General features: G+C 46.7%; 1 protein-coding gene across 1 annotated transcript in view; it reads left to right on the top strand.

Annotated features, from left to right (window-relative positions):
* INSR (insulin receptor) overlaps positions 1 to 7,689 on the top strand; it is a 103,911-nt gene extending 96,222 nt beyond the window's left edge. Inside the window, exon 21 of the mRNA XM_077805414.1 lies at positions 549 to 7,689. Coding sequence (XP_077661540.1) covers positions 549 to 903 — 355 coding nt within the window. The 3' untranslated portion in view covers positions 904 to 7,689. The remainder of the gene's footprint in view (positions 1 to 548) is intronic.
* Positions 7,690 to 16,808: the final 9,119 nt, after the last annotated feature.

Raw genomic sequence — 16,808 nt, 5'->3', positions numbered from 1 at the left:
ACTTAGAAAAAGAATAAAAAATGGTTTAAATTGGCCATGAGTAAATTGAGACTGGAAATTAGAAAAAGGTTTCTGATCATTAGAGGAAGGAGGTTCTGGAACAGCCTCTCAGTAGAAATAGTGGGGTATAAAAATACAACTGAACTAGTTTTAAAATGGAGCTCAGTAAGTTTTATGAACAGGGTTATATAATGGGTGTCCTGCAGTAGCAGTGGAATGGGCTCCATGACCAGGAGGTTCTTTCCATTCCTGTGTTTCTATAATTGAATGAATCTGAGGGAGTCATGGGCCCTGACAGACATGGAAGGAGAGGAGCATGAGGCTATAATAGGAAAAGTGGAGACCAGGAAGAGAAACTGGAGAGGAAGAGAAGAAAACATAAGAGACTGTAAGTTGAAATGTTCGACCCAGGAATCAGAGAGTTAACGGCCATCACAGCGCGTTTGTCCCAACATTGGTTCGGATATTAAATTACACCAGCCCCTACTCAGGTCTGTGCTCGTAAAAGTGATTCCCAGATACCGACTCTCTTCTTTGTCCCCTTTCAGGCATAGCCTGATGCAGATGTGCTGGCAGTACAACCCAAAAATGCGCCCTACCTTCATCGAGATCATCGAGATGCTGAAGGAGGACTTGCACCCCAGCTTCCAGGAGGTCTCATTCTTTTACAGTGAAGAAAACAAACCTCCCGAGACAGAGGAGTTTGAGATGGACTTTGAGAACATGGAGAGCATACCCCTTGACCCTTCCTCCTATTCACAGAGGGACAAAGTCCTGGGGCGGGACAATGGGCCCTCCATGGGCCTCAAGGGGAACTATGAAGAGCATATACCTTACACTCACATGAATGGTGGCAAGAAAAACGGGCGGATTCTGTCCATGCCTAGGTCGAGCCCTTCCTAACACCACCTCTTTGGCCCAAGAGTTGTGTCTTTGCTTTTCCCCTCCGTGAATCTCAGGACTCTTGTTGTTGCTGCCACAGCGTATGACATACAACTACAAACTCTCTGTTCAGATTTTTAATCATCTTATGATTAACAGACTTTTTTTGACAAGTTAAGTGGTTGTCAATGGACTTATCTGTGAACATAAATGGAAAAGGTTTCCATGGTGGCTGTCCTTTCTGTAGCCATGGTTCAAAACAGGAACTAACCTTGTAAATTAGGTTGAAAGAAGAGAATCCACATTTGCCAACAAAGGAAATGAAAATCGATGATGTCTGAGCTACATTATAAAAGTGCAGAGCAAAACTTCTGCAGGACATAAATGTTCTCAGTAGAATTCCAAGCTTTATGGCATCCTCTTCAGAAATGTTTTTCACTACAGCCGAAGGATTTTAACACCCATTAATTGGACACGCCATTTCCTCAGATTGACCAATAGCTGCTGCTTTCATACTTTTTTAATGAGTTAAATCCGAGTGTGTGTGTGTGTGTGTGTGTGTGTGAGCGAGCGCAGTATATATACGTGGGGTGTATGTATATATACAGATATACACTTCTTTTGTACATACGTTTTGTATGTTCTCACAGAAGCTTTCCTCTTCTTGGAAGTGTGCACTTCTCTCTTTCCCAGTTTCCTGGAGTGATTGAACCCTAAACAGATTATTTTTGTACTAAGGACTCTTGGGAGTAGTTTTCTCTCATTAGCATATGAGGAAAAATATGCTAGGAGCCAAAGGAGTAGAAATCTGAGATTTGTGGCTACTTTCAAGACCAAACAAAACAGAAACCCCTGACTGGATATCAAGCTTTCTGTCCTTATAGCATTGAGTATATATATTGTTTGTTGTAACATATTTAAAGTGTTTTTAGTTTTAAATGTTAACTACCATATAAATTATTGAGTGTTTATGATTCTTTTTGGGGGAGGGGATTGGGGAGTTTGTTTGGTCTTAAAGTGGTCCATGGATTTCAGAATGAACTTTATCTTAGCTGATTACCCTCTTAGGAACTATGAAGCACATGTTAAGTTTGTACTTGACAAGGCTTCAAAATATGGTTTCATGATTTATATCACACAGTCAGCCAGCTCCAGCTAAAGCCCCAAGATAAAATAGTTTGGACTTGAGTTGGTTGGCGGGGGCTGACAGACAAAGCATTGCCTCAGCCTTCCGTCGCTCTGCTACTTCACTTTCTTTCCCTTCCGTGTGCACTTTTCCACAGACATTGGAGAAAACGGCGCCAGGTGAAAGAGCAAAATCTCTAACAGAACAACAGACACTAACCCAACCCAAAGCGGGGAGTGCCTGGCTCCAAGAGTGGAGCCAAAGCTGAACGTGCCTGTGGTGAGCTAGTCTGTGCCTGTCTGCAGCCTGCGCGGGCATTTGGCCTGGCAGAAGAAGTGGGATTTTGGCGTTTTGCTGAGATACCTGCATCATGCCCCATGGATAGTTACAGGGCCATTTTGTTCTTAGCCAGCGCCTCCAGCTCTTCAGGATGCTAACTTCTGTGTTTTGGGCTGGGCTTTGTTTGGCTGCTGTTTTGCATAAAAGGCAAAGCTGTTTAGCTTAGGGTGTTAGAAAAGCGTCATGAAACTACATGTCTCCTACAGTGATGAAAGGATGTACTGTCAGGGAAAGGGGCTGAAGCAGAGGGGAGTGAATGTACTAATAGGCTTGAAAGAAGCAAACCCTTGGATGTTGCAGGCCATTGTAATGCAGGTGATGGTTTCAAAGGGAGACAGAAGGTGAAAATCAGCAGCTTTTCTTTGTGGACAGCTCAGGGAGCCACAACTAACACAGTGACTCCGTGAGTTCCCTGTGCTGGGAGTAAATGGTTCAGTCCTGGCTCATCTGGGTGGGGCACTAAGCGTGTAGGTGTGTGGCTTGTTGCTCCAGACCACGTGCGGCTGCTTCGTCCTTCCCGCAATTGAAAGACCAATCACTGAAAATAAAATAAGGGTTGGTGCTAATAGGGAGCACATCACTGATCCCTCCCTGCTAACCCAAAACTACAGACACCTGGTAGTATGGTACCTAGATAAAGGATTATGGACTTTCTGCACCTTCTGAAAGGAACAGCACCCCCTTATGTTTGTAAGGCCTGACTCAGTTGGGACAAAGGGAGAAGGTACAAAAAGATTGTTCACAAAATTAGATCCAAAATGTATTGTGTAAATATGAGGCCAGAACTTTACAGTTCGAAAGGCCTAGCTTGCATTCTTGTGCTTTACAAAATAGTAACTATTTAGCAGCTCTACGCTACACTGCAGGGAAGAAGTATTCACACACTTTTCTAATTGAGAGAGGTTTTCTTATTAGGAAAATTTTTATTTATTTTAATATAAAATCGCTGTAAAAACCATTTTCTTTCTTAAAACATACAAAACGTGTACATTTTTATCTTTGAAAACTAGGCAGGAGGGTGTGGTGGGGTGTTGTTGTTTTTTTTGTTCTGTTCTGGCACAGTCTACCTCAGTGTCCCATAAGGCTATTTTTAATATTGTGCATCTCTAGACTGGATGAAATATTCTGGTCTGGACCTATTATGAATTGGGGAAAATCAATATCAGCTGATTCCAATACGAGGGACCATTCACCGGTGGGATGGGAGAACAGCTAATCATTATTTATCACTTAACTTAAGCAGTAACGACCAAAACCCTATTTGTGGCTCCAAGTACAGTACACAATGGCCAAATTTGACTGGGGCAATCCTCTTAGTTCTGCTATGATCAGGAAAATATCCTGATATGGACAACATAGTAATTTCCAAGGCTAAATATTTTAAGTATTTGGACGTTCTTCCTGATGCAATGCCCTGAAGTAGAATAAATGGCCTTTGTTTGGAATAGCATGTGACCAGTGTGGACCAGATAATCAACAGTGCGTAATAGATCTAGTTTGAGTTGGACAGCTTGGATCACGTCCATGTTCTTAATTTATACCAGTGTGAATCTGGAGTAAACGATAATGAGATGTGACCCCTAAAGTACAACTTTCTCACCATACTGTTGCTTTAGGAACATTGCAGAATTGAAGTGATTGACTCTGGCTATTATTGTCACTGTAGAAGACCTTATATGTACAAAATATTGGAACCCCGTATTGGGTTTGGCTAGCTTTAGTTGATATTGGTTGGCCCTGTGTAGTGCACATGACTTGCAGTGTCCAGCTCTTTGAAGAAGGCAGGGAATATATACTGTGTTTTGTGGTCCAGGCAGTCATTCACATGGCATAAATACATGTTCCTCACATGGGTTACTTCAGACTTCTTTTCTCTCTCTCTCTCTTTCTCTCTCTGCGTGGGTGCGGGGGTGGGTGTTGAAATCTAGTTCCTTTTTTTAAAAATCAGCTGTTACAGCACTTAGCGTTTAAAGCTGATGCTTGCTTTCCTGTAGAGGTGAGAAGCACAATTGAAAATGCTCTGCTAAAGCCCAGCCTTTGCTTTGGAGAATCTTCATTTTTAGCCCACAGTTGACATTGTGGTCCATACTGTTGAAATTATCGTTATCCTGAAGCGTGTTGGGGCTCAGAAGGACCCTGGCACTGTGCTTTGCTGGGAACTACTCCTGTAACACCAGCCAAGAGGCAGCAGGGCCCATGCATGAATATAGTTGATGTGATCTGTGTGTGGTGGACGAAAGGTTCTTGTTTTGAGCTGTTCCTACTAACTCATTTGCAGAAAGGGCGTTAGCAATAATTGGCTTGTTCCTGGTCCCTGCGGAGCTGTTGCTTTCATGAACTTAACAGATTCATATGGGAGCTGAAAATACTGTTACTGTAACAGAAGCACAGGCAGACGCTGAGGGAGAAATCCTGCCCTTTGTGCGAGGCGAGGAGGAGAACAATTGTCCAGGACCCAAGGTGGAATGGCTCAGACTGAGCAGTTGCAGCATGCTACTGAGAAGCCCTCTTTCTCCTTGTCCAGAGCATGTCTCTCTGGCTATCATTGGTACCGGTGACCACAGTAGATGTCAGGATGGGCCCCCTTCCTAACATTCACCTGAGAACCCGTCCTGCTGCCTTGTGATGCAGGTAGGAAGTTCTCCACATCCCCCACTGCAGAAGGCGTCCAGCCCCACAGTGTAACACTATTTCTAAAGCTAGCAAAGCAGAAGAGATGAGCAGTGAGTCCTTGTGCACTGCTGTCTTTCTGTAATGCAAACGTTAAAGGGTGAGAAAAGACCGGTTTCTCAGAAACATTTGCACGTTAAATTCAGTTGCCATTTCCTGAATGCCTCTTGCGAGGCTGGTGGTACTTCACTTGCAATACAGCACACCTTGCACTGCAAAACCTATCTGCTAGGTTCAAAAATGTCTGTTGTGGCTGCTTGTAAATATTCTATCGTTGTAAAATAGAAGAGCTGATTATCGTAAACTAACTGTGCCAGCAGTTATTAGGTTAGACATGTGACATGAAATAGACCAAGCTGCAACTTCACGATCTTTCTTACATTGAGTAGGAAAGCAGCTACATCAGATGGAAAAAGGCTGCTGTCAGGTTGCTAAAGGGTACTTTGGATTATGGGTCGTATATCTGTTTCCTGTCAAATTTGTATTGTAATAATGGGACACTTTTGCTTAATTTTTAGTATGTTGCATATGATGATGGTTTCTCTTTGGAAAATCTCAAAGTTGCTTCCCGTGCTATTTACCTAGAATATGATGGAGGAGGAGGACAGGAGTGAGGTAGATACTGTGCCAATTAGCCTTGAGCCTCATTTTCTTGGGGGAAGGGGAGAGGAGAGCAAATTCCCTCTTGAATGTCACTGTGCTATGAAGAAGGGGCCTTGAGGAGCACTAAGCCTTCACTACAGAGCTGGTGCCTCCAGATATTACTGAGACTATATCCTTGTTTTACAAGTTAGAAATCAAACCAAAATTTTTTGTGCCATAAATGTTTGCTAAAGAGGCTCATGCTGGGGCCCCATCAATCCACGTGAGATGGGTTCTGAGGCTCTGCTCTGGCATCTTGAATAATACCAGAGGAAGCAAGAAAACTGCAGGAGAACCTTTGATCCTCTTTATTTCCTAGCCTGCCTCAAAAGCCACCTGACTAAACTTCTCTTGGAACTTCTTTTTTACTTGGAGACTAGGTGGGCATGTTTTATGTCACGAGCTAATTGCCTTTGAAAGCACAGCTGGTGCCTATCAGTGTCCTAGGAGTAGTGTCCAGGGAAAGGAGCTGTTGAATGAATTGGAATCGAGGAATAGTAACGTCAGAAATACATAAAGTCTCTGAGATAAGATTAGTTGTTGTTTCTATGAACTTAATAAAAAGGCCAATTTTAATTTATCTTCTGCTTGGCTCGATGTTAACTCTGCTTGCATACTGTACACAAATGTTGATGTAAGAGCATTAACATGCCTCAGCCTGTTCTGTTTTGGCTTGCCTTGTTACGAATATCATAAGAATGAGGCCAACAGTCATTTTTCCCTTTGGAAGAATTTGAATATTTGAAGGCAATTTTAAAACTTCTGTTTTTATAAAAACAGCTGCTGCCATGAAATATGTCCTTTAAACACAAAAAAAACAACCGTTCGTGTCCTTCCAGAAGATAAGCACTTATTCTTGCAGTTTAACAAAGGTACTGCACCACAAAGCAAGCTATAAGAGTACAGGTGAAGAAGTGGTGAGTTTTATATTGTATAATAAAGTTAGTATTAATTTTTACAGTGTTACTCTTTCTTTTGTCAAAGTAGTTGCAGTCAGCAAGAAAGAACGTTCCTGAAAGTCTTTTTTGTTCTTAACTCCCTAAATTGTCCAAAAGCCTAGTAAATGATTCATTTCACTCATTCTAGAAAATCATGATTGATGGACGCTTTGGCCCAGACTGAACTACATGCCTAACTTCTCAAAGTACTTGAGTAAATCTCAGTGACTTAAATTAAGGCATGTGCTTGAGCAACTAGCTGAATTAGGGCCAGTATTAACACCCTGCAAAGTATATTCTCTGTTTAGCTCTGGCTTTGTGTTACAATGAATAGAAAAATCTAGGTTGAATGGGGAAATACTGACTCAAGTAGAAAGTCCTTGCATTTCTCTGATGTACTATCCCCCTCGTTACCAAAGCACTCTTATTTAATTTAAATTCTCCCAGCAGCACCCAATAACCATTCAGCACACATTACTGAATATTTACCCTACCCCACCCCGAAAGATGGATTTTTAGGGAGGCCACTTTTGACTTTGGAAGGTTGAATTAAAATTTTAAAATCCTACTTAAAATTAAAAGCTTTTACCTTTAGCTTTATGTGGGGTGCAGAATACACTTGTTCAAGTATCAAAACAGTAGTTTGTGTTTGAGGAACTATGCAGATGTGGGTACTGGTCATCAGCTTTATCAAACTCAGCCAGAAGTGGATATTGTTCTGCTTGTACCTTTAAATAAACTGAAGGCAAATTCAGTTAAATGTTAGGTGAAGTTCTGTGAAGTCTTTATATTTTCTGTGTTTAATCTTGCTGCTCCTGCCTTCCTTTCTGCACACAGAAGGTCCCAGAATGCTGATAGTCTTGCAGATACCTCTTTTTTTGAAATAAAGTAAAGGATCAAAATGTGCCATGGTTTAAAAATAAATAAATAATAAATAAAAAAAGCTTGATTTATTTTTTCAATGTTTTCATATAAGAGCCAAGCAGTGACAAGTATAAAAAATACCGTTGAATATTAAAAATCTTGCTGTGTGTAAAATATTGAACAATTAACTGTTTATATTAAAATTCTGAATAAATTATCCCAGAATAACTCTGGTAATTTGTGTCTCTCGCACTCTGTGCAGCACTGAATGCTGCTTCACCACATTAAAGGCATTAGATTCACCTCTTGGAATAAGCGATACTTTCACTGGCAAAATGAATGGTGTTAAGAAAAAAAAGGTCATACTTGCCAATTTATAGGCTTGTGGTTTGAGGTGTGTTTAACTCCTCTGCATAATTGCTTGTGTGATCTGTCCTGGGTTCTGTCCTTAGGGCAGAGGAGTGTGTAGCGTGAAGCCATTAGATAAACATTGGCAAGAAGGAACGCCTTCTGCCCGGAGACGTCTAGAGCCGCCGTTCTGTTACACCAAGGGGAAAATTAGTGTTTGGTTTAGTTTGTTTTTTCCCCCACTGTTGCCTTTTAGAGAGAACTTGTCCCACACGGGCAGGTTAAATAAGACTGTTCCAGGCACCTCCTTCACGCCTAACCGCAGAGTTGATCGAACACTCTGATGACCCATCAAGTCTGGTGTCCCATGATAGGCAGCAGGCAGCGCTGGATGCTTTAGAGGCTGATGTAAAACCATTTTATTTATTCATTTATTTATTTTTCCCACTTGCACCTTGTTTTATTTTTTACCAGAGGGAGAAATTTCCTTCCTGACCCCAACTGGAGATCAGCTCCAGCCATGAAGCAGGAGGATTTATAGTTGCTGTTGTAATTGCAGATAGTGTTTCCTACTCAGGTAAGTAATGGATCCTGCTTTGCATCTTCCTGAGTAGTAAGCCTCAGTTGTCTCCTGTGCTGGGCAGTTATACACTGTGTAAAAAACATCTGCTTCCATTTGTTAAGAAGTCTTGTCGCTCTGTGTTACGGGATGGAGTGAACGGGAGCCCCCGATTGGCTCCTCGTACTGCTTCGTAGACTAGAGCCCTAATGCTGCAATGAGCCCAAACTCTTCGAAGAATCAGGGCCAAAATAGCCCTCATCTTTTTAACCTCTCCCTGTGTGAACATCCGCTGAATCATCGGATTTTCAGCGCCTGTCTCTAGACCTTCCTTATTCCTGCAAGAAGGAACCCAAACCGAATGCAGGATTCTAGGGAATGGGCATGCCACCAATTTATAGAATAGCCTGTTTGTATTTATAGTACAACATAACCCTGTTTTCCTTAACTGCTGCTGAGTGGTGAGTGAATGTCAGCCTAATGCCTAAGAGCTTACTTTCCTGGGAGGCCAGCTAATTCAGAACCCATCAGTGCGTGAGAGGAGTTTAAATTGTCCCTTCCCTTGGACATTACCTTACACTTAGAATAGATAAATTTAATCTGCTGTTTTGTTACCCAATTTCCTAGTGCCTTCTGAATCTCCTTGCAGTTCACCCTGCTCTTCACTAACATAGCCTGGACTGCAACCAGAAAATACAGCCACCCGTATTCCACCCCTTAGGAGAGTAAAGGGGATAGCCTCAACTTTTTTAAAACTATGCCCCTTGAAAATGTTTTACCTGCTGTTATTACAAGTAACCCCTGAAATGGCTAGAACCAAAAACTGGAGGGAAACTCTTTCCAGTTAGTTTGCTGTGTAGATTCGCCGGCCTTTTGTATAGTCTTTCCCCTCTAAGATCAGCTTTCTCAGCTGTTCATCTGGGCCTATCACAAAGCAGCAAGAGTGAGAAGAATGTTTTTAAAAGAAACTATGTTTGTAAAACCCATAAAAATTGGTTTGGAATAAGTCTAGGACCTGAACTGCTTTTCACCCAGTTCCCCCTCCCGAAAGGATTAGATTTCAAGCACTGATGGCATCTCTTTTAACTGTGTTGTCCCACCCACTTGGTGCTAGTAGTGATCCACACATTTGAATATCTTCAACCTCATTTATAGCCTGGCTTATACTGGCCTCGGTCTGCAGGTTCATACAGTGGACTGTCATGTGGTATGCTAGCATGTAATGTGTTGTATGTGCCATAAGATGAGGATGGTACAACTTGTGGCATAGACAGTGACCTGTGATATCACAGAATTGTTCGGGCTGGAAAAGCAGATGTCCGACTAGGCCCTCGGGTGGAGGTGCAGAGCTTTTCTTCTGACTCACCCTTGAACCCAAACCAAGCAAGTCTCATGAGCCCCACGAAGGAGCTCACCAGGCTGAATGTGTGTCTGATACAAGTGGGGGCAGAGGCAGAGAAATTCTGCTCAGGAGGAAGCTTGTGGGCTAAGGATTATGGGCTTGAGTCCCAGAGGTGCTGAGCACCTGCAGTGCCCATTGACTCCAGCTGGAGCTGTAAATGCTCTGCTCTGTACATACTGCCTTGTGGTAGGGCTTTCCTGGGGCAAGCCGCAGGGAGTGGGGCAGGGTCTGGGTGACATCCGTGGTGTGCGTACTGTCAGATGCCACCAGTTAATGCAGACCATTGAAAAGGTAAATCCCTTCTTCTGGAGCAGGAACCATCCATATGCTCTCTCCAGGCAATTCAGCATGGTGGTTCTGCTCCTTGTCCAGCCACTTGGCTACGGCTATGGCTAAGCCTCCACAAGAATTCACTCTGCCCAGGCGGATGTATCGGACTTCTAGACAATGGGCTTTTCCTGGAGATCAGAGCTGTTTACACCGCTGCATAACAGCAAAAGGAAAACGTGCTTCGAACCAGCAGCACGACTCCAAGACGAATGGAGTGGGGAAGAGGAGCTGCCGCTCTGGTAAGGGTTCATCCCGCACTGTCTGATCTCCGTGGAAGCCTCGCTCGTGGCCGGGGCTGGGGGGCTTCTTCTATAGATCATAGCAAATGGTTGGGGAAGAATCTTCCCATGGCAGCAGTAGTTCTGGTGCAGCCGCCCGGTGCGACCCGGGGAGACCGCTTGTGCGCTGTCTGGCCTGTAGCTTTAATAGCAGCAGCAGCAGCCAAGAGTTTGGCCTGGAAAGACACAAACTGGCCCAAAGTCTTTGGCTTGGGAATAACACAGAGAAGCTGCTTGTGCAGCTGCTGGTGACGGGGCAGCTGAGCCGTCGGCACAAACCAGGTTTGCACAGTTCAGTCGGGCCAAAGAGGCACTTCCACTCCCACCAGCCCACAGGACCTGGCCGGACAGAGCCGCCCTGATTCTTAGCAGCCTGAGGACAAAGCCACCGGGGTACCTGGCTTCTGAATGCCGGCAATTGCCCCCAGGGTCTGGAGAGAAGAGCCAGCTGGAGTGGGACAAACTGCTCTCGTCCCTCCAGGCAGTGGGTATGTGCAGCTCATGTGGCCATGCTGTCTGGGTGCCCTGCCGCTTGGCTCAGCGGCTCTGCAGGGCCGTCTGCATGATCCCTCCCGCATGCTCTGTACAATGCTACAATGTACTGGGGGCACCTCCATCTCTGCATCTCCCCACCCCATAGCCAGTCACGCACATGCCACAGGAAACCAGGAGTTGGGCAACCCCTCATGGCGGCTGCTCTTCAGGGGCTGGAGGTCTCACTCTGCTGTTCTGTGAGAGCCCAGCGGCCTGTCCCAGCCCAGGAGATGGCTATTCACCTTCCGACCTGACGCCACCTCTGTCTCCCCTTGTGAAAGCAGAGTCTTGGGGCCAGGATCCTGCCTTTGAGGGGAGGCAGGGAAGGAAGAGGGCTGGTCCAGGTCACTGTTTCCTTGAAACGTGGCAGATTCTCTTTCCATCTCCCTAGTCAGGGGTTTCTTGTTCCTTCCCCTCCGAGGCTGGGGGACAAGTCAAACCCCCGCCCATACACATCTTTCGGCTGAGAAGCTTCTAGTGCATTGAGCATCCCAGGCTCATTCCCCTAATTCTGGGAGCGCTGGGGATGAGAATATGCCGGACTGGGTCAGACCCAAACTCCATCTGATCAGTTTCTTGTCTCCCACAGTGGCTGGCACCAGTTGCTTCTGAGGAAGATGCAGAAACTCCATAGTGGGCGCTCCTGGAAGGGCTTGTCCTAACCCCTAACATGCATTGGCTTGAGGCCTGATGCTTGTGGCTTTAGCTGTAAAAGGCTTTGGGTACCTGTGGCACTGAGCCTCAAAGCCTGGGTCAATTGACTCTGACTGCGAGGGCTAAAAATTGCAGTGTAGATGTTTGGGCTTGGCCTGGACTCTGATACTGTCCAGGCTCCAGCCTGAGCCCAAATGTCTACACTGCAATTTTAGCCGCACAGCCAGAGTCCCACAAGCCCTACTCAGCTGACCTGAGTCAGCAGTGGCCCTGCCATGAGTCTTTTATTGCAGTGTTGATGTAATCTTTGTTAACACTGTGTGCAATCATGCTTGCAATCTTGCTCAATTCTTGGCCATAATGACATCTTGTGACAGTGAGTTCCACAGATTAACTTCATAGTGTGTGGAAACGTATTTTCTTCTGTCAATTTTTAATTTGCCACCTTGCCTCTGGTACTTTGCATCCCTCCTGAGCATTGTTGGCTGTGGGAAATGGTTATTTATAGGTTAAGCAAGTAAACAAAAAATCTGAGGAAATTCCAATCCTGGAAAATGAAGGAATCCAGTGACTGTGGGGAGCAAAGGGAACAAGGCAGAACACCAAACCGAGGTCACAGGAATGGCCAGGGGCTGGGTCAGACTAAGGGCCCATTCTGCCCTGTGCCAGACTTTTCTGAAGAAGGTATCAGAATTCAGTAATGAAAAATTATAGAGCAGCCTGCTGTGGAAAGGGTCTCCTGAAATCCTGTTAGAAGCTTGCTTATGCTCCAAGGCCAGGACTGTTTGTCCTTACAAGATTCTGTCCAGTTATGTATCTGTGGATAGTCTCATTATCCCCAAAAGAAGGCTCATTTTCTTCTGAATCCTGCTAAGCTCTTGAACTCAGCAAGATCCCGTGGCAATGAGTTCCAGGGCTAATTGTGCATGATGTAAAGAAACAAAGTGAGACCTTTTATGAGTTATTTACACTTCATTGACTGTCCTCTTGCCCTTGTACCATGAGCCAAGGTAGCAACTGAAGAGCAGACAGGGCCCACCCTGCCTTGTCTGAGACGGGACCTTACCATGCAGGCAGGAAGCCTGGCTAACTGTGAACTCCTTTCAGAACAGGTGTGAGTGTCAGGCAGCAGCTGACCTGCCCCTTCCCCCTGCTGCTCTAGTTCCGTCCCCAGCTCATGCTTGTACAATGCACTGCAAGGTCCAGTCTGGAACATGATCAGCTCCCAGCTAAAACTGCTGGCTCGCCCAGAGGGACCTCACTCCTGACATGCCGCAGATGTTGGCTGGCCCTGGGAACTGGGAATCTCTTCAAATGATCAGCCCATGACTGAGGGGTAGCTGCCCCCATGGCAGGGTGCAGCGCTGTTCATTTGGAGGCTGCTTTTCTTGCTCTCCTCTTCTGGAGTGAGTTCTAATCCTTGGGGGTGGCGCAGGGCGCTTCTGCTGGCAGCTGTTTGTTTCTAGGGGCTGTTCCCAGACGGATGGGAAAATGTGCCGGTGTCCCACAGAGTGACATGCGTCAGCCCAGATCAGCAGTTCCTAGGGCCATCTGTATTCTGGCTCCAGGTCCAGTCAGCTGGTCTGATCAATGCTAGGAACTGCAGTACCTGGTAGCTGCAACATCAGCCACCTACAGGAAGTACCTTTGGACCCCCTCTCCTGGCCGCGTGCTCAAATTTGTGGTTGGCCCTTCCTGCTCTGCCCAGGCCTGGTCCATGCTGCACAAACACCATGTCGGTGGGCTAGCTGATGGCGGGCTGAGGTTCTGTGGGATCACAGTGCTAAATGCTTCAAGCATAATGCTCTCCATCTTCCTAGTCCCACGGTCTGGCTGCTGAGCACCACAAATCCGTCATGCTGTCAGAGCCAGGCCCACTCATCCCTGCAGGGGGCCCAATGGCAGAGCTGGCTTTCAGGCCCCACCATGGCCGGTGCTCCCCAGTCCTTCCTGCCCAGGGCAGAGCCTCTCTGTGTGCTCCTTGCTGCCCAAGCCCCTCACTGCACTCTCCTGCCTTGCCCATCGCTGGCCGTGCCAGGTTCCTTTGTTAGTACTGAGAGCCTGTGTCACGTTGTGTCATTGCATGGCCTGTTTTGGAGCTTCGCTCTCCAGAACGCCATTCCGCTTCAGCGGTTAGTGTTACGTAATCGGTGCTGCTGCTCTGAATGTCCCCAGTCCCAGATCACAATCTCTGCACTTGCAGTTGTGACAGTCTTGGCTGTGTCTTGGCTTACACTGCCCTGGCCCACAGAGCACTTGGCTCCTATCCCCAAAGGCTGCTGTTCACTTTGTACTGTTACGAAACATGGGGCAGCTTGTTGCATTTTATCAGTGTTTCCCTCATCCGCCCGTGCTGGAATCTGCCAGGGATGCACGTGGAGAGAGAGTAAAGGGCTGAATGATCTCCGTGCTGTAGTGATGCCATCTAGTGCCTCTAACAATACAGGGAGAAGCCTCTTGGAGTACTGGCAGCTGGCTGCAAGTCCGGGCTACGGGCACCAGGAAATGGTCCCTGATACAGAACTCACATTAAAGTGCTTGAAATAGCGCAGACACTTTTCAAACTCTTCCATATATTCCTTAAAATACGACAGCAGCGTGATCTGACTGACTTCTAAAGTCAGTCAGGACCCCGGCGTCTGGTGTGCACACGTCTCCCAGGACTGAGAAAGGCAAACCAGCCTTCTGGGCCTCAGCCACAGAGTTCAGATCCAAACTGTCAGGGTCTTCGGTGTCAAACAGGAGGTGGGTTAGAAGTTTGTATCTAGCTGGGGATTTCCTCTTGAGTTTAGGAGTCTTTGGGTCCCAGGTGTCGGTTCAGGCCCATCTCTCGTTAATGGGAATTCAGGGAGGCACTAGACACAAACACAGATATGTCAGTCCTGGTGAAATCCTCTTTCTTCTTGTTGAGACTCTGCCTGGAATATAACCAGCGTCTGGCTTGGTTCCGGGGCATCATGGATTCAGCGCTACAGAGCCTCTTGCACAAGGTCTTCCATCACATGATTAATGCACAAGGGACTCCGCAGGTGGCCTGCAGATCTGGATACTGCAGTGCCTACGCTGGCCTTTCCTGAGGAATTCCCCACTGTGACGAGAGGTGCCGGCCTCCTAGCCATTGTCCCTGGAGTTCTGGCTGCTCTGAGCAAGCTGAGATCACACTAGAAACAACTCTGGCACAGGGGTGCTGGAACAATTGGTACAGTGGGGGTGCTAAGAGCCATTGAACTAAACAGTAAACCCTGGCTATGATGGAAACCACCTCAAGCCAGGGGGTGCTGCAGCCCCCCTGCACCCCTGGTTCCGACACCTGTGCTCTGTCTGCGTTGGTGCTGCCCCCACCAAGCGGCACCAGTGCTGGCCAGTGTTGTAGGTAAGGGGGTTGCATTGTGGTGCGGTGGCATATTATGGAGATGCTACATTCCTGGCTTGGGAGGCAGGGTCCTAGTGAAAATATTTACCCTTTAGAACAAGATGGGTCCAGATGGGCTGCAGCTCTGCCAGCAGGTTGGTTGCAATGAAAAAACATCCATTAATCTCCTGAACGTGCCCAGAGTGAGCAGATCTTGTCCAGGGCATGCAACCCTCAGCCTCCTGTTGCTCTCTGTGCTCAGGATTCCCTGCTTTGTCTTTGTGGGGGCTCGTTGTAGCAGAAGAATCATATGCACTGCTACAGGCTGGGGACTGACTGGCTCAGCGGCAGTTTGGCAGATTACAGTGGATTACAGTGGACGAGAAGCTGGATATGAGTCAGCAGCGTGCCCTTATTGCCAAGAAGGCTAACGGTATACTGGGCTGCAATAGTAGGAGCATTGCCAGCAGACGGAGGGAAGTGATTATTCCCCTCTATTCAGCACTGGTGAGGCCACACCTGGAGCATTGCATCCAGTTTTGGAGCCCACACCACAAGAAGGATGTGGGCAAATTGGAAAGAGTCCAGCGGAGGGCAATGACAATGATTAGGGGGCTGGGGCACATGATTTATGAGAAGAGGCTGAGGGAACTGGATTATTTAGTCTGCAGAAGAGAAGAGTGAGGGGGGATTTGATAGCTGCTTTCAACTACCTGAGAGGTGGTTCCAGAGAGGATGATTCTAGACTATTCTCAGTGGTAGAAGAGGACAGGACAAGGGAGTAATGGTCTTAAGTTGCAGTGGGGGAGGTTTAGGTTGGATATTAGGAAAAACTGTTTCACTAGGAGGGTGGTGAAGCACTGGAATGGGTTACCTAGGGAGGTGGTGGAATCTCCATCCTTAGAGGTTTTTAAGGCCCGGCATGACAAAGCCCTGGCTGGGATGATTTAGTTGGGGTTGGTCCTGCTTTGAGCAGGGGGTTGCACTAGATGACCTCCTGAGGTCTCTTCCAACCCTAATCTTCTGTGATCCTATGAAAAGGACAGTGCTTGTCAAGGCTTCCTGTTTCAATGTGTTACAAGGAACTGCATTCTGCTAAGAGGCTTCTGTAAAGCTCGCAGGGGCTCTGGGCACCATGCTCAGCCTGTGGCATTAATCCTGCAAACATCTGCAGCTGATGGCTCCACAAACACATTCCTGCCCCTCACTTTTAAAACACACACGCTTAACTAGCTGTCTGCAAGGAATGAGAAGGGCTTTTCCAAATGTATTTAGGTGGGGCCAGCAGAGGTACACGCTGGTAGCACATGGTGAGTGCCCACAGAATCCGGATGTCTTCTTCTGAAATCCGACGAAATGGGTCTTCACCCACAAAAGCTTGTGCTCCAATACGTCTGTTAATTTGTAAGGTGCCACAGGACTCTTTGCCACTTCTTCTGAAATGACTATGTGCATTAATTAATGAGGCAGAGGTTTTAAATTGTCATTGTTAGCTTTCAGGGTCAACGTGGTCCTAAGCTGAATATGTGGAACTGCTTGACTGTCTAGCTGCAGGCTGGAGAGGATGGGGCAAGGTATTTTCACTCAGCCCTATCTGCAAAGGGTTAACGGATGGCAAGCTGTCCTTTTCTAAACACAGACCTGCAGCACCCACTGACGGCTGGGGCTCCACACTGCACATGGGGCTCTGAGGGAAAGGGAGAGTTCTGTGGCCATGTGGGGATCCCAGAGCCTGGAGGGACAAATCTTTGAAGTTCCCCAAGGGCAGAGCATAAAGCACTAGCCACCATTAGACTTTCTTGGGTATCATTCCAGCCAGTGTCCCCTCAGAGCAGCTGCTCAGCTCCCTCGAGGTTTGGGTCAGATGCCTCTGAACTGTGAAAGCGGCTG

The sequence above is a fragment of the Eretmochelys imbricata genome, chromosome 25, assembly GCF_965152235.1.
Source record: "Eretmochelys imbricata isolate rEreImb1 chromosome 25, rEreImb1.hap1, whole genome shotgun sequence".
In the NCBI taxonomy this organism is placed as follows: Eukaryota; Metazoa; Chordata; order Testudines; family Cheloniidae; genus Eretmochelys; species Eretmochelys imbricata.
The sequence above is the reverse complement of the archived record's forward strand: the minus strand, read 5'-3'. Positions and strand labels throughout refer to the sequence as shown.